This window comes from Lepidochelys olivacea (genome assembly GCF_965140295.1).
Source record: "Lepidochelys olivacea isolate rLepOli2 genome assembly, chromosome: 2".
Classification (NCBI taxonomy): domain Eukaryota; kingdom Metazoa; phylum Chordata; order Testudines; family Cheloniidae; genus Lepidochelys; species Lepidochelys olivacea.
In genome coordinates, this window is record NC_140412.1 from 238,490,280 (window position 1) to 238,508,675 (window position 18,396).

An 18,396-nucleotide genomic window follows, 5' to 3' on the forward strand; every position below is an offset into this window, starting at 1 on the left:
TTTCAAGCCCTGCATACTCACAGCAGAACAGTAACAGCAGAGGACTGTAGCTCTTTTACAGCGCGTTGTACAAGTAAGCCACTGAATACTTTGCTTCTCTCTTTTGGTAAAACATTTAAATACAAATGAACACTAGGATCACTCTGTACACAGAAGATAAAGCTCACACTTTTAGGAAAGTAAAACGACCCCTCTTGATACTTAACCCAGTTAAAACTCTAATGTCCATCCTAACCAAAGAAATATTTGCCATTTTTGCCTGTTTTAGTTCTCTTAAGCTCTCTTAGTTAAAGTACTGATGACCTCCAAGTGCTCATGTGCAACTTTATATAGCAGTGGCTATGTTTGAGACCACCACAGCATTCAGTATTAATATCTGTGCTACCCTCCATTAACAAAACTCAACTTGGAGATTAAAATGTAAACGATAACAAGGCATTTAGTAGTTTTGGGTGCACTAGTAGCTCAGTATATTGCATCTGATTCCATGGGATCCTATTCTCCCCGAATTCTGAATAGGGTTAAGATACAGAAAAAGAAGACTTGCATTCCAAGTACACCAAGTCCTTAACTCTATGTCAGTTTGCCAAAGTTAGAAAACCCTCACACCAATTAAATGGCAACCATGCACTTTATTAAAAAGATTATTAACTATCATCATTTATATTCCTTATTTATAGTGTTATGAATGCAACCAGCTAACTGGAACCCAAAAGGTCTCTGTTTCCAATTTGTCAAATGTTGTTTTCAGCTCATTGTAAGCTGTGGTGAGGTCATCGTTGACTATAACTTTGTCAAAGAGATGGCCGTACTGGCTTTCCATCATCTGTGCAGATTTAATCATTTCTTGAAAATCTTCTTCCTAAGAAAATCAGGATAAGAAGTCAGTCAAAAGTACAATTGAATCAGTTCACATCAGTGTCAAATGTAAATCTATATGGACTGTTTTATTTAATTTCATATATTCAGTTTATTTTTCATTAAGCAAGTAGATGGAAATTGTGCCATTGACCATGAACTTTTCAGAAACCATCATTTCAAATGAATTCTCTGTGAATATTTTCACAACTAGGTTTGGCCTGACAAGGCAATTCTTTCCCCTTTTCCCTTATAGCAGTGTAATTAGCCACTAATTGATAATTAAAGAGAAATTTCTGTGGTAGAAATCCCAGTGGAAAAATGTTTTTAGTTGTTTTCATTAATGCTGCACTAACAACTGCATTACCTAAGTCTCAAGTTGCTATTAGCAAGGGATTTATCAGAGCATGGACTTTACTTTTTCAAATGTACCTTCAACATGTTTTCTATTTTTCTCTATACATACACGTGTAGAGTTTTGTTTGTTTGTATTATTATTTAACTAAACAAAAGTAAAAAATTATAGTAACTGTGACTCTTCCCGAGGTACCCCAGGGTTGTCAGGCATCTCACTATCACTTGCCCTTAGTGTGAGGAAGTCTTGTCTGTGCTTGCTGGGGATCAGCTCCTTGACTCCACTGGCCGTGGAAAACACAAGCACTCCCATTTTGCCCAGGCTCCGTTGTCCCTCTGCAGATTAGAGATAGGCACACACCAACCCCTGAGCATCCCCCTGGAGCTTCCAGCCCCTGGTCCATTGGACACACACAGAATTTAGAGATTTGCTACTCCCAAAGGAAGAGTACCTCCCCCATCTTACCCGTTACACCTTAAGATCACAGCTCCACTTAACATGCAGCACTTGCATATGTTTACAGTGAAAACAAGCAAAAGTATATTTAACAAAGAGTAGAGAGCCCAATGATAGCAAGTAGAAATATTGGGAACAAACTCTAGAACCTAGACTTATTGAACTAGTTACTGTCATGTCTTGTAGAACAAAAGCTCACCCAAAAACCTACCAGCATATTACAGCCAGGTTTGGCTATGATCTTCCATTCATGAGACAAGTCACACCGTCAGACTGCCTTCTCAGTTGAAAAGATCCTGAGTGTCTCCCTGTACCCCCATTTATACCCCCCACTCCAATATGTTATCTTTTCTCATAAACAGATGCCCCTGCTGGTTGTTTTTTCCCTGTGTGCCTCTTTCCTGTCAAAAAGAAAAGGAGTACTTGTGGCACCTTAGAGACTAACCAATTTATTTGAGCATAAGCTTTCGTGAGCTACAGCTCACTTCATCGGATGCATACTGTGGAAACTGCAGAAGACATTATATACACAGAGACCATGAAACAATACCTCCTCCCACCCCACTCTCCTGGTGGTAATAGCTTATCTAAAGTGATCACTCTCCTTACAACGAGTATGATAATCAAGTTGGGCCATTTCCAGCACAAATCCAGGTTTTCTCACCCTCCGCCCCCCCATACACAAATTCACTCTCCTGCTGGTAATAGCCCATCCAAAGTGACCACTCTCTTTACAATGTGTATGATAATCAAGGTGGGCCATTTCCAGCACAAATCCAGGTTTTCTCACCCCCCGCCCCTTTTTCCAAAAGAGAAAACCTGGATTTGTGCTGGAAATGACCCACCTTGATTATCATACACATTGTAAAGAGAGTGGTCACTTTGGATGGGCTATTACCAGCAGGAGAGTGAGTTGGTGTGGGGGAGGGGGGGGCAGAGGGTGAGAAAACCTGGATTTGTGCTGGAAATGGCCCAACTTGATTATCATACTCATTGTAAGGAGAGTGATCACTTTAGATAAGCTATTACCACCAGGAGAGTGGGGTGGGAGGAGGTATTGTTTCATGGTCTCTGTGTATATAATGTCTTCTGCAGTTTCCACAGTATGCATCCGATGAAGTGAGCTGTAGCTCACGAAAGCTTATGCTCAAATAAATTGGTTAGTCTCTAAGGTGCCACAAGTATTCCTTTTCTTTTTGCGAATACAGACTAACATGGCTGTTACTCTGAAATCTTTCCTGTCAGTTTTACAATCTCTTCATTAGCATTGGGCTCAGTCTGTAGATAAACCTAGACTGTGACGCAGACAATACACAAAAAGAAAAGGAGTACTTGTGGCACCTTAGAGACTAACAAATTTATTTGAGCATAAGCTTTCGTGACCTACAGCTCACTTCATCAGATGCATTCATCTCTTCCCTTCTACCTGACAAGAGCATGTTTATCACTTTCTGGTGACTTGCCTTAACTCGTGTACCTTAAGAACACAATTTTAAGTACAGATTCCTAATTTCTTAAACACTGTCCATACTTACATTTTACAATGATTATGACAACTAGTGGGGTCTTGGTAGAGATCTCACATGCCACCCTTTGGTAAACTTAATATGCATACATCTGAGCCCTGTAAAATGCTATGCACCCCCTTTGCCAGTTAGCACCAAGAGGTTTCTGGGTCACAGTAATATCTAAATTAAAGAAAACCCAATGTACCTTCATAAAAAAAGAGTTCCGCTACCCAAGTGAAAATCCTCCTGATTTTTCTTAACACTGTAACAGTATTATTTATGCTGAAGACAATAGTATTATTTCCTCTAAAAAATAATGTTTTGCCTGTCTGAGTTTTGATAGCATGAAATGAAATAAGAAGCTAAGAAAGTCCAGTGTAGCTATGCAAAAGTTTCAGAGTAGCAGCCGTGTTAGTCTGTATTCGCAAAAAGAAAAGGAGGACTTGTGGCACCTTAGAGACTAACCAATTTATTAGAGCATAAGCTTTCGTGAGCTACAGCTCACTTCCTCAGATGCATATCGTGGAAACTGCAGCAGGCTTTATATATACACAGAGAATATGAAACAATACCTATTCCCACCCCACTGTCCTGCTGGTAATAGCTTATCTAAAGTGATTTCCAGCACAAATCCAGGTTTTCTCACCCTCCACCCCCCCACACAAATTCACACACAGGAGAGTGAATTTGTGTGGGGGGGTGGAGGGTGAGAAAACCTGGATTTGTGCTGGAAATCACTTTAGATAAGCTATTACCAGCAGGACAGTGGGGTGGGAATAGGTATTGTTTCATATTCTCTGTGTATATATAAAGCCTGCTGCAGTTTCCACGATATGCATCTGAGGAAGTGAGCTGTAGCTCACGAAAGCTTATGCTCTAATAAATTGGTTAGTCTCTAAGGTGCCACAAGTCCTCCTTTTCTATGCAAAAGTGATTCACAAAATTAAATTACTCTACTAGGCTTATGGCACTAGAGAGACTGGGCATGCAATTTACTCAAACACAAATAATATGTACACATACACACTTATAATCATAGAATATCAGGGTTGGAAGGGACCTCAGGAGGTCATCTAGTCCAACCCACTACTCAAAGCAGGACCAATACCCAACTAAATCATCCCAGCCAGGGCTTTGTCAAGCCTGACCTTAAAAACCTCTAAGGAAGGAGATTCCACCACCTCCCTAGGTAACCCATTCCAGTGCTTCACCATCCTCCTAGTGAAAAAGTTTTTCCTAATATCCAACCTAAACCTCCCCCTCTGCAACTTGAGACAATTACTCCTCGTTCTGTCGTCTGTTACCACTGAGAACAGTCTAGATCCATCCTCTTTGGAAACCCTTTTCAGATAGTTGAAAGCAACTATCAAATCCCCCCTCATTCTTCTCTTCCGCAGACTAAACAATCCCAGTTCCCTCAGCCTCTCCTCGTAAATCATGTGCTCCAGTGCCCTAATCATTTTTGTTGCCCTCTGCTGGACTCTTTCCAGTTTTTCCACATCCTTCTTGTAGTGTGGGGCCCAAAACTGGACACAGTACTCCAGATGAGGCCTCACCAATGTTGAATAGAGGGGAATGATCATGTCCCTCGATCTGCTGGCAATGCCCTATTTATAGAGCCCAAAATGCTGTTAGCCTTCTTGACAACAAGGACACACTGTTGACTCATATCCAGCTTCTCGTCCACTGTAACCCCTAGATCCTTTTCCGCAGAACTGCCGCCAAGCCATTTGGTCCCTAGTGTGTAGCAGTGCATGGGATTCTTCCGTCCTAAGTGCAGGACTCTGCACTTGTCCTTGTTGAACCTCATCAGATTTCTTTTGGTCCAATCCTCTAATTTGTCTAGGTCCCTCTGTATCCTAGCCCTACCCTCCAGTGTATCTACCACTCCTCCCAGTTTAGTGTCATCTGCAGACTTGCTGAGGGTGCAGTCCATGCCATCCTCCAGATCATTAATGAAGATATTGAACAAAACCAGCCCCAGGACTGACCCTTGGGGCACTCTGCTTGACACCGGCTGCTAACTAGACATGGAGCCATTGATCACTACCTGTTGAGCCCGACTATCTAGCCAGCTTTCTATCCACCTTATAGTCCATTCATCCAGCTCATACTTCTTTAATTTGCTGGCAAGAATACTGTGGGAGACTCTATCAAAAGCTTTGCTAAAGTCAAGGAATAACACATCCACTGCTTTCCCCTCATCCACAGAGCCAGTTATCTCGTCATAGAAGGCAATTAGATTAGTCAGGCATGACTTGCCCTTGCTGAATCCATGCTGACTGTTCCTGATCACTTTCTTCTCCTCTAAGTGCTTCAGAATTGATTCCTTGAGGACCTGCTCCATGATTTTTCCAGGATCTGAGGTGAGGCTGACTGGCCTGTAGTTCCCCGGATCCTCCTCCTTCCCTTTTTTAAAGATGGGCACTATATTTGCCTTTTCCCAGTCATCCAGGACCTCCCCCAATCACCATGAGTTTTCAAAGATAATGGCCAATGGCTCTGCAATCACATCCGCCAACTCCTTTAGCACCCTCGGATGCAGTGCATCCGGCCCCATGGACTTGTGCTTGTCCAGCTTTTCTAAATAGTCCTGAACCACTTCTTTCTCCACAGAGGGCTGGTCACCTCCTCCCCATGCTGTGCTGCCCAGTGCAGTAGTCTGGGAGCTGACCTTGTTCGTGAAGACAGAGGCAAAAAAAAGCACTGAGTACATTAGCTTTTTCCACATCCTCTGTCACTAGGTTGCCTCCTCCATTCAGAAAGGGGCCCACACTTTCCTTGACCTTCTTCTTGTTGCTAACATACCTGAAGAAACCCTTCTTGTTACTCTTAACATCCCTTGCTAGCTGCAACTCCAAGAGTGATTTGGCCTTCCTGATTTCGCTCCTGCATGCCTGAGCAATGTTTTTATACTCCTCCCTGGTCATTTGTCCAATCTTCCACTTCTTGTAAGTTTCTTTTTTGTGTTTAAGATCAGCAAGGATTTCATTGTTAATCCAAGCTGGTCGCCTGCTATATTTACTATTCTTTCTACACATCAGGATGGTTTGTTCCTGCAACCTCAATAAGGATTCTTTAAATTAAATGTTTTAATTAAATGTTTTGAGGCACAAGTTCCATTAAGTTCTAAAGGTATTCAGCGACCTCATCTTCAAGATAAACAGTTACAAAAACTATTGACTACTTCTCATATTCTTATGGATTCTAAACATACTTACTGTGAAAGGTTTTGCAGCCCCTTTTTCATCTTTGCTTGAAATAATCTTGGCATTTTTTCTGGTCTCTCTCAAACACTCAAGTGATGGAGGCTTTATAAATATCACAAATGGTTTAAATTCTAATGTTCTTAAATGCTTCACTGTCTGGAAAGGGGAAAAATTATAATTAATTAGTAACAGTGTTTGAATTCATTCCTTGCACTGGAGTTTGCAACAAAAAAAGAAGCCTCTGCTCTGACACTAAATCTAGAAAGCATCTCTTGAAGTATATATTTCATTCATTAACATCCTACTTTCTTAAACAGCATTTATTCTGTGCATCGCCTGTTGCTACTTGAATGGCAAGAAATATTTTGATTTCAACGAAAGTTGTCAGTGTTGGTAAATCTGATCAGTCTGGCAGAAGTAAAGCCAATGCACTATTATAGGCTATCCAAAGAGGTGGTATTAGTAATGAGAAAAATTAAGTTGAACGAAAGGATTTTTAGTTGATGCACGAGGGAGGAGTAACAGATTATTTAATAGCTAATTCTAGGAAGTGTAAAACTTCCTACTGCCACATTCCAGAGATAATAGAAAAGGCTTTCTGCAGCCCAAGAGCAAAAGGGCACAGTGATAAGAGGACAACCATTGGTTCTCCTCAAACATTTAAAACTCATTAAGTTCATTCTGTGCTGCTGTTTATGCTTCACGGGAGGATGAGATGATTGCTGCCTATTAAGGGAGATGTTACTTACCTTACAGTGACTTGAGTTCTTTGAGATGTTTTGTCCCTATAGGTGCTCTACCATAGGGGATTCCCAAACAGTAACTCATCGAAGAGGTGGGTGCTGAGGTGAAAAGTCTAGGAAAGTTTGAAGGACTGAATCACTAAAGATGGTGTCACCTCTGCAAGCTGGTCAGATGGTATAATGCTTGGCAAATGTATGTATAGAAGACCACGTAGCAGTCCTGCTGATTTCTGTGATGGGAGTGTCCCTCAGTAGACCTAGAGATATGAATTGAGGTCTAGTCAAATGTGCTGTTATTCTGTGAGGGGGCTGCATAAGAATGGCCATACTGGGTCTGACCAAAGGTTCATCTAGCCCAGTATCCTGTCTTCCAAGAGTTGCCAATGCCAGGTGCCCCAGAGGAAATGAACAGAAAATCATCAAGTGATCCACTCCTTGTTACCCATTCCCAGCTTCTGGCAAACAGAGGCTAGGGACACCATCCCTCCACACCTGCATTTTCATAGCAGGTCAAGATGCAACCTGAAACTCACTTAGACCACCTTTTTGTGGAAATCAGTTGGCCCTTCATCCTTTCTGCAAACAATACAAATAGCCTGGGAGAGGTCCAGAAGATTTTAGTCCTATCCAGATAGAAGGTAAGCCCTTCTGACTTCCAGTGAATGAAGACTTGATTCCTCTGTGGAGCATGAGGTTTTGGGTAGAACACTAGCAGGTCAATAGCCTAGTTATGTTATATTCTGAGGAGGGAACTTAGTGTAACTCTGTCTATGTAAAAGGTGGTGTATGTAAGGTCAGTCATGAGGGCTCCCAGCTTCCCCATTCATCTTGCTAAGGTGATGGCAATTAGGAACAAAGTCTGGAGGGAGCAGGTTCAAAGGGGTGTTTCCTTAGGATGATTAGCACCAGTCTGAGGTCCCATTGGGGAGCCAGGTATCAAATGAGAGGAAAGAGGTTGTATAGATCCTTGAGAAAGATCTGACTGCTGTAGAGTGGGCAGAGACTGAAAAGCCGTGGATGAGTGAATGGTCAGATGTACCCTGAAAAAGCTCATTAGAGACCCTCCGTTTTTAATTCCAATAGGTAATCCAAGGTCTTGGAAAATGGAACTTCCAAAGCTTGAGAAGATGGGAGGGAGCAGCAGGACTGGAAGTGTTTCCACTTTTGGAGATAAGTCTTGAGAGTACTGGGCTTTCTACTGGATAAGAGAACTGACTGAAATCTACCTGAAAAGGTTAACTCCACGCTGGGAGCCACTGAGGAGCCATGCTCTTAGATTCAGGGAGAAGGAGTTGGGAAGGATGAAGGTCTCTGAGTTCTATGTCAAGAGGTCCTTCATGATAGGAAGCCTGAAGGGTGTTAACTCTGAGAGGTAGATGAGGTTTGAGCACTACACCTGTCTCGGCCAAGCAGGTGCTATGATGATAGCTCCTTCTCAGCACAGCTTGAGGGAGGTTCTTTTTTTTAGGGCTAGTGGTATAGGTGGGTAAGCATAAAGAAGTGTATGGGGACATGATGTTATCAGGGCATTGTTAGGAGAGTTGTGACCATAACCTCCCTTGGAGCAGAATAGAAAACATTTTGCATTGTTTGTGTTGGCGAAGAAGTCTACCCTGGTATACCTCAGGTCAGGCAGATGCTCTGGAAGACAGAGTTTTTGAGCTCCCATTTATGATTTTGGCAAAAGTGTCTGCTTAAGGAGTTTGCAATTACTTTGTGGAGGCCTGGCAGATAGACTGCTGATTTCTATCCTATGAGAAATGCACCAGTTCCACAATTTAGTGACAGTGCACATAAGGACTGGGATTTTGCTGAACCCTGGTGGTTGATGTAATACATCTCTGCCCTGTTGTCCAACATTACTCTGATTGGGTGACCTCATATGGCCTGGAAGAAATGTTGGCAAGCATATCTACTGTTCTTAGCCTCACGATATTGATATGTAGTGCCAATTCCTCTGCTGACCATTTGCCCTGCGCTTTGTCTCCCTGTAGGTGAGCTTCCCACCATAACAGACACATCTCTTGTGAGGGTCTTCAAAGATGCTGGATATATAAATGGGGTTCAGACAGAGATCTTCCATGTATCTTTCCATCATATAAGAGAGCCTAACACCTTCCAAGACACTGTGACGTGTCTGGAGAAGATTGTCTGTTCGGGGGTATATACACTTTTAGTCATGTCTGGAGGCATCTGAGGTGCATCCTTGCATGGGAAATCACATATGTGGTGTCCGACATGTGGCCCAACATCTGTAGGCAAATCCTTAGGTTATTTGTGGGCTGAACTGTAATGTTCAGATTAGATGGGATAGGGTGGAGAATCTCTCTTTGGGAAGGTAAGCCCTTGCTGTTTGGAGTGTACAGTAGCTTCTATAAAGTCTATTCTCTGTCCTGAAGTTAGCATGGATTTCTTGTGGCTGATACAAGGGCCCAAAGATTGGAATAGTGTTAATGAACTAGACATTGCCGACTGGACCTCTTTGGGTGATTGGCCTCTGAGAAGCCAGCTGTCCAAGTATGGGAGTGCTGATATTCCCCACTGGCAGAGCCAAGTCACTGTCACTGAGAGAATCTTTGTGAACGCCCTTGGGGCCATGGAGAGTCCAAAGGGGAGAACTCGATAATGACAGTGATCCACCCCTATTACAAAACGTAGGAAGTGCTTGTGGGACGGGTGAATAGCTACATGACAGTAAGCATCCTCTACGTCAAGGGACATGAACAGTCTTCTGGATCTAAGGATGGGACTATGGTAGCTAGTGTCACCATTCTGAAGTGGTATGCTAGGATGCAATTGTTCAAGATCCTGAGCTCAACGGTTGGTCTCCACCCTTCATCTTTCTTGAGAACAAGGATGTGATTGGAAAAGAACCTTCTTCCGATGAACTCTGGTGGAAACAGTTCTATTGCTCACAGGAGAAGAGAATGAACTTCTTGACTTAGGAGTTCCTCCTAAGGAAGTGAGAAGGGTCCATGAAGGAGGATGGGGAGGGAGTTGGGAAGGAGGGATGGAAAGGAAGTGGATAGAGTAACCCACTTTGACATTCTCTAATATCCATTTGTCTGAGGTAAGAAATTCCCAGGCTAAGTAGCGGGACAGTCAATCTCCAAAGAGGGGGTAGTTGCACAACAGCTATTTCGGAGTGGAATGGGTTGCTTGATGCCCTTGACCAAGGTATCAAAAGTACCTCTTAGAAGCAGGAGCTGATAGAGTAAAAGTAGGGGTGCTTGGCCTGTTTTTTTGTGGTTTGGGTTTTCTCCAGAAGGGCTCCTGAGGCTTAGGGAAAGTATGCTGTTGGTACTGGAATGGTCTCAAGCTTGAGTGGTTTGGGATCTAATAAAGCACTTTTTTGTTGCAGGCACATAAATCCCCACTGATCACAATGCTGATCTGGAATGTTTGAGCATCTGGAGAGAGGAGTCCATATTTTCACTGAAGAGCTTAGGCTCTTTGAATTGGAGATCTTCCATGGTATTTTGAACTTCTGGAAGACCTGAGAACTGGAGCCAATATGCTTTTCTGATGACCACCATTGTGGCATGGACTTACGGAGGCTGTGTCAGCAGCATCTAGAGTAGCTTGTAGGGAGGTTTTTGCAACCAACTGCCCTTCAGCGATGACAGACTGAAAATGATCTTTCTGGTCTTGTGACAAGTGCTCAATAAAATGTATATATTTGGAGTATGTGTTAAGATTGTATTTTGCCATCAAGGCCTGGTAGTTGGCGATATAAAATTGGAGAGTGGCTGATGAGTAGCTCTTCCTTCCCACCAAGTCCAACCACTTGGATTACTTGTCAGATGGAGAAGGCCTAGAATGAGCTTGACAGCTCCCTCTCATTGGCTGCATCAATCATCAGGGAATTGGGGCTGGGATGGGAAACAAAGTGTTTCATTCCTTTCGGGGGATATAGTATTTATCTGCCTGCTTACAGCTTGGTGGGATTGTGGCAGGTGTTTGCCACAGGGAATGTGCAAGAGATAACACCTCACTGATGGTTCTGAAATCATCAGTGTAGGAAAGTCATGGTGGCATTATTGTGTTATCTGGAGATGAAGAGGACAGAGGGAAGCAAGATCTTCTTGGCCTGAGACTATTGCTCCTTCTGTATATAGTCTGGTACTGGAGAAGTGTGAGGTTCTGAGGTGCTTGGTACTGCAGTGTGTGGTACTAGTCAATCTGCAGATGTTGATAGTTGGTATGGTACCGGTGGATACCGGTGCTTTTTCTTAGATATCTGATAGAATAGGTTGCTTTACTGACCCATGGGTCTCAGTAACTTTACTGGAAAGGAGAATAAGGGAATGGACCGCAATGATAATTATAGTCTCTGGGCCTACAATGTTTGGCAGATTCCCTAGGATTTATGAAAAAGACTCATGGAGTATGGTAGCACAATACTGGGATGGATCACTTTACTGATATCTCCAAGTCCAATGAGTCCTCTCTTGAACTGAGAGAGCGAGGGAGAGAGAGAGAGAGAGTACCCAATGCCCTAACCGGTACTGAAGGCTGGAGACTTAAGCAAGTCTCAACTTGCAGCTGTCAGGACAACACTGGGCAGGTGGCTCCAGTAGATCTCAGTATTGAAAGCTCAGGTTCATCAGAGATTGAAACCCTCTGAAGAAAGGAACCTGGAAGGAGGTAGAGGGCTCTAATCGCCTTTAGATGAGATTTGTGTTGTACCAGAAGGGGAAATGCCAACCGGTGAGATGGAAGCTGTTGCAGGACTGTGGTGGTTGTAGGGTCACGTCCCACCTCAGACATATGGTGAGATGCGGGTTCCAGGAAATGGATGGTAGCCCTGTGAGTACTGCGGATCCACAAGGTATCGGAGTGCCACCACAGTAGTTGCTCTGGTGGTAGGTATGTTGTCTGAACATGGCTTCTTCCATGGTACTAATGCCTCAGTACTGAACTCAGTTGGAGCCTTTATGGTACCTTTAGAGGCACAAGAATCTCCCAAGACTGGGTTTTACGGGGAGATCTACCCTGCTTCTTCACTTCCCTGCTTGGAGAGGTATGTTTCCTCTTCTTTAGAGTTTTATTGTCCGAGGCCACAGATGAGGCATTAATGTGGACTAAGGTGGCCTGTGATGTAGAGGCTGATGTAACTGGGAGTGAGGGAGAGGGGGAAAGAGAGTGATGAAGCGAACTCTGCTGGAGCTAGAGCACATTCCATTAACAGCAGCTTAAGTCTAGTCTCCCTGTCTTTTTTTGGATCTGCCTTTGAAATCCAGGCAAACCGTGCATTTAAAAGGGTTGTGGGAGTGCCCCAAACCTCACAGGTAACTGGAGTGACCAACACTGTGGGGAAAGGACATGTTGCATATCTAAGAGTGCTTAAACTCCAGGATTTTGGACATACGGTGTGCTCCAGCACAAATGAAAGATCTAAGAAAAGAAGAGGGAAGAAAGCCGCTCCCTCCCCTTACAAGCACTAGAGTGCAAAATAAAGTAAATGGACTAAATATAAAGAAGAAACACAAAGTAAATATGAAACTAGGGTAAAAAGGAGTCACAAGGTGAAAGCTGGGAAGCTAAATGCAGCTGACAGCTTCGTCTCAAGCCACATAACCTTGTTCAAAGTACAGGGTGGTACTCTGCACAGGTCCGGGCCCCGTGGATACTACTTTTCAGTCTCTGATTGAGAGCACATAGACGCTTGAACATCCTACAGTGGAGCACACACAGGAGGACATACTCAAAGAACTAAAACATAGTTCTCCATGTAGCTCTTGCTGGCCAGTAACAAGTTGCTGTCAGATAACTTGCAGCCACAGTATCAACTACCTTCCTCCTCCTGCAATCCTAGCAGGAGCAGCTAGTTTTACAGTATAGGGTCGAAACCCCAAAATGCCAAATGCACATGTCTCTAAGCTTAAACTGAGTTATTTGAATTTGGTATTGTATTTCCAACTGAGATCTTTCTAATCAGAAGACAATGACATTCTCTCATTTTAATAGCTAGAAAAAAGCCAATTGTTCACAATAATTTACCATACACTACTAGATCAAAATTTCCTTTTGATCATTTAAAAATTGTTATTAGCTAATGCAGTTTTCACAGTAAGTGCAATGGTGTACACATAGCAACAATTCAGCAAGTAAACCCAAAATTGCACACTTTTTGCTGTTACCCATAAAAACTACTATTGATCAAGGTTTTTGAGTCTGTGACATCAGTTTCCTAAAGCCATTATTCAACCAGCATACATCTGTGCCATTCCCTTTTCCTACAGAAAGCCTCTTTTCGCCAATTTTCTAATAAGGAACATGACATAATATTTTGATTAATGTGAATAAACTTTTGCCATTGATGCCACTGAACATTTACAGTAAATGCTATTTAGACAGGGAATAATCATGTCCAATTACCTACAGAACCCTCTTTAAACCAACAGCTTGAGTGCTTCATCATGCAGGCACTTGTGCACTGGGTAAGTCAGGAAAAGTGGAAGACTTCAACTGTTTCCATTTAACATCGAAAATCATTTTTCTGGCTCCTGAATTTTGTGCTGCACTACAGGATATTTGAACAATACTCAAACAAGTCAAAGGTGAACACAAAAGAAATGGAAAAATCTGTTCTGAACAATTTATTTCAAATCATATTTTTATACATTTATTTCATTCAAACTTTATTTAAATGGTCAAATGCACAAGTTAAAGTTGCACCCAGGCAATAATGAATAGTGGGGATAGGGGTTAATAGGAAGAACAACATGCACACAAAATAGAAACAAATGATGACTGCAGCCCCTTCCCTCTACAGAATACTGCTCTATTTATCTGTTATTCAGCATACTGTATATTTAATGTATTCTTCACATTATGGCCTGTCCTAAAACCCTTTACATAAACAGTCTTGTTGAAATCAAAGGATTACTCATGTGAGTAAGGGCTGCAGGACTGAGCTCTTTCTCAAGAATATTTTGCATTTAAATATCGAGTTTTTCAGACAAATTCTAACCCAGAGCAGTAGAACACTTAATACAAATGTTGGAACATTCTGTGAGTAATTAAATCTTCATGTTAGTGTAAGCTTTCAGTGCAGTTAGTTTTTGCATTAAATACCATCCAATCTGTGTTGAAATCTCCCTTTAGGAATGCTCTGTACAATAAGTATACCCAGATATTGTATGGAATATAAATTGAACATGGAATAAAATAGAATGCTCTATTAACAGTTTTCTTCCGGAATCCTAACATGGAATGCAGTAAATTACAACATGCCAAGAGAGGTGCTTACTTACATGAGGCTGCACATCCAACAAACAAACTTTGTTTTTAGTTAGAACAGAGCGAACAGAGTCTATGCTTGTACCGTAGTAGTTGTTTTTATATTCACCATATTCAATAAACCTGTGGTAGAAAGTGAAAAAAAATCAGAATCATTCCCTTTTCTTTAGCAAATAATTATCAATTTGGTTAATAAGATTTAATTCATGAGCAGAAATATTTTTACTCCACATGTGATTTTTACCATGTTTTATAAAATGAAGTGCTGCCAGGTACTTCATCATGTCAACCTAAAAAAACCCCTTCTATTTTACCATTTTCAAATCAGTAACACTTGCTTATATTACAGTTAAAGAGCAAAAGTACTATAGTCCAACAGCACACTAATGTTTTCCATCACCTCTTTTTCAGAACTAATGTAATGCAATAAAAAAGTGGATAAGCTAAACAATAGAAACTACTGAAATTTCATTGCATGCTACAGTATATCTGAATTCTCTGTCTCTGAATAGGTGGAGCAGTTATGGCATTAATAGAACCAAGGCGGCTGGTTATGTGCTATAAAAATATAAATACAATTTGAGAAAAAGCAAAGCACATTTTGAAGTTTCAATCAAACCTACAGCTTTGTGTCTACTATACTTTGCCGTCTGAAATACTTAGGGCAGGATTTTAACTTAAAATATTTTACAGGTTGCTGGAGAGCATGATGCTACCATTGTCTTTATTTTATTTTAATTTTTGAAGTGCTTGAGGGGAGGAGCTTCTCTCTAGTTCTCCAGATTCCTGTTCTTTTGAACAGGAAATGACTGTACTGGAAGGGAATATAACTATACAAAACCATTAACTGAAACACACATTTGAAATACAGCACTGACAGGGCCCCTTTCCTGATGCTGCAATGAACAATTAGTAAGACAAATAATGCCAATTTAAAAGGGGCCTCCACCTTCAAACTCCCCCCCCCCCCCAAAAAAAATCTCTCTATGTTTAGCTCATTGGACAGGCATTTAAAGTATTAGGTGGTTTAAAACTGATTACGTTCTGTTCACATTACTTTTATTTTGTTTCAACAATCTGCAGAAATTGCAGTGCTGACTGTTTAGACATTATACTTTAACATGTTTTAAAATCAATGCAGACTATACCCATTTTAAATTACTACATAAAAACAAACTACAAAAACTTCACAATTAAACCATTGTTTGACTATGGCTCTAGTTAGTTTCAACATACTTGTTATTCTGTACATCTGTCTCAAACAAGTGCTTGGAAATGAAAATGTACTCGACACCATCACTTTCTTGGCCTCTTCTTGCTCTAGTTGTGTCTGTGGTTTCATAAAAATAAATAAATAAATAAATAAATAAAAACACACACAAAAAGCTTTTTTTAAAAACAAACCAGTTTCAGGAAAAATATAAAGGGCCCAATCCTGTGCAGTGCAGATTGCTCTTATCTTATACAGGTTTCTAAAGGAGTTGAGTGTGCTCAGCATCTTGAAGGCTGCACTCAGCATGTCACAGGATTGAGCCTAAGGCAAGTACAAGAAAACCTGATTGGACATAAATAACAGATTATCAATTTTATTTACTAATGGAAAAGTTAACTAAAGGGGGAACAAAGAGGCTGTTGAAAAATTAAATGAGCAGCAATTTAGAACAAACCCGTTCCCTCTGCCACAATTCATCATAAAAGGAATTTGTGGAATTCATTGGCACAGGGGACTATCAAGGCAAATGATGTTTAGTGACTGGATTTATCAGAGAGCCAAATAATGTTATGATCATTAACAACATTTGCAGCTACAGTATGTAAGGTATGATAGTAATACAATGGAAATTTATGTTTCATATTTTAGGAGCTGATTGATTGCCTCTGGTGGCCAGAAAGGAATTCCTCTTTCTCCCCATCTACAGCCTTGCACAATAGACTAGGTGGCTTATGAGTTTTTAATTCAATTTTTACTTCCTCTCAAGCATCAAGTAATAGTTTTTCTATAAAATTAGGTATAAATGAGACAAAATGCTTAATGGTGTGGTATAAAGGTTTTTATTACCAGTGTAACTCACTCACTTATGACTAATGTGACCATTCCAAACTCATACCTGTAAAACCTTTGTAACATGCTGTCATGTACGCTATATCACCAACTCACGGATATATAGACAAAGACACACATACAAAGTATTTTTGTCATATTCTTCTTCTTTGGCGAACATAAAAAAAAAAACACATTTCAAAGATGGTCCCACTTCCACTTGAAATTTTGCAATCACTAAGTTTCACTTGAAAGTGACCCCCCTTTCCTCAAGTTTTGATGAGCAATTGAAAAGCAAAACTTTGGAGACACAAAGTTGCTTGATGAAAAATATCAATTTTGTGGGGAGAAAAATCTTGTGTAGATGATTGCATGTTCATCAATCAGTTGAGTATCTGAAAAAAGAACAGGAGTACGTGTGGCACCTTAAGAGACTAACAAATTTATTAGAGCATAAGCTTTTGTGGGCTACAGCTCACTTCATCGGATGCATAGAACAGATTATATAGTAAGAAGACATATATATATACACATACAGGTAAGTTGGAAGTTGCCATACAAACCGTGAGAGGCTAATTAGTTAAGATGAACTATTATCAGCAGGAGAAAAAAACTTTTGTAGTGATAATCAAGATGGCCCATTTAGACAGTTGACAAGAAGGTGTGAGGATACTTAACTTAGGGAAATAGATTCAATATGTGTAATGACCCAGCCACTCCCAGTCTCTACTCAAACCCAAGTTAATGGTATCTAGTTTGCATATTAATTCAAGCTCAGCAGTTTCTCGTTGGAGTCTGTTTTTGAAGCTTTTCTGTTGCAAAATTGCCACTCTTAAATCTTTTACTGAATGGCCAGAGTGGTTGAAGTGTTCTCATACTGGTGTTTGAATGTTATGATTCCTGATGTCAGATTTGTGTCCATTTATTCTTTTGCGCAGAGACTATCCAGTTTGGCCAATGTACATGGCAGAGGGGCATTGCTGGCACATATCACATTGGTAGATGTGCAAGTGAACGAGCCCCTGATGGTGTGGCTCATGTGATTAGGTCCTATGATGGTGTCACTTGAATAAATATGTGGACAGAGTTGGCATTTTGGCTGGGTTAGTGTTTTTGTTGTGTGGTTGCTGGAGAGCATTAGCTTCAGGTTAAACCCACTTTATTAAAATGCGTTATTTTATGGTAAATACCATGTCCGCCCATCCCCTCCCCCCCCCGCCAATCTTATGAACTGTTCCATGAGCATAACATAGCATTGCATTGATGGTGTTAATATTAATCCAGTGTTTATAAATTACATTAATTGATCAGATTTGAAAAAAATCAACACTTCAATTCATCCACAGATTCCAAGGCCAGATCACATTCCACTGTGATCATCTGGTCTGGCTTCCTGTATAACACAGGTCATAGAACTTCCCCAAAATAATTCCAACAGCATTATTTTTTTTAAATCCAATTTTTATTTTAAAATGGTCAGTAATAGAGAATCCACCACGACTCTTGGTAAATTGTTCCAGTAGTTAATTATGCTCACTGTTAAAAATTTACACCTGAATTCCCATTTGTATTTGTCTAGCTTCAACTTCCAGCCATCACAAAACTGAGTGATTGGGCAATAAAATGACAGAAGAAATTCAGTGTTGATAAATACAAAGTAATGCACACTGGAAAACATAATCCCAATTATACATATAAAATGATGGGGGTATAAATTAGCTGTTACCATTCAAGGAGATCTTGGAGTCATTGTGGATAGTTCTCTGAAAACATCCACTCAATTTGCAGAGGCAGTCAAAAAAGCGAACAGAATGTTGGGAATCATTAGGAAAGGGATAGACAATAAGACAGAAAATATCATATTGCTGCTATATAAATCCATGGTACACTCACATCTTGAATACTGCGTGCAGATGCAGTCGCCCCATCTCAAAAAAGACATACTGAATTAGAAAAGGTTCAGAAAAGGGCAACAAAAATG

General features: G+C 40.9%; 1 protein-coding gene across 6 annotated transcripts in view; it reads right to left on the reverse strand.

Annotated features, from left to right (window-relative positions):
• MPP7 (MAGUK p55 scaffold protein 7) overlaps nt 1-18,396 on the reverse strand; it is a 340,212-nt gene that overhangs the window by 2,429 nt on the left and 319,387 nt on the right. For all 6 annotated transcript variants that reach the window (XM_084620415.1, XM_084620414.1, XM_084620412.1 and 3 more), the window contains 4 exons: nt 15,611-15,704; nt 14,389-14,497; nt 6,399-6,542; nt 1-862 (listed from right to left, as the gene is read on the reverse strand). The exon at nt 1-862 is cut by the window's left edge and continues 2,429 nt beyond it. In XM_084620415.1, the coding sequence (XP_084476541.1) occupies nt 683-862; nt 6,399-6,542; nt 14,389-14,497; nt 15,611-15,704 (527 nt within the window). In that variant the 3' untranslated portion in view covers nt 1-682. The remainder of the gene's footprint in view (nt 863-6,398; nt 6,543-14,388; nt 14,498-15,610; nt 15,705-18,396) is intronic.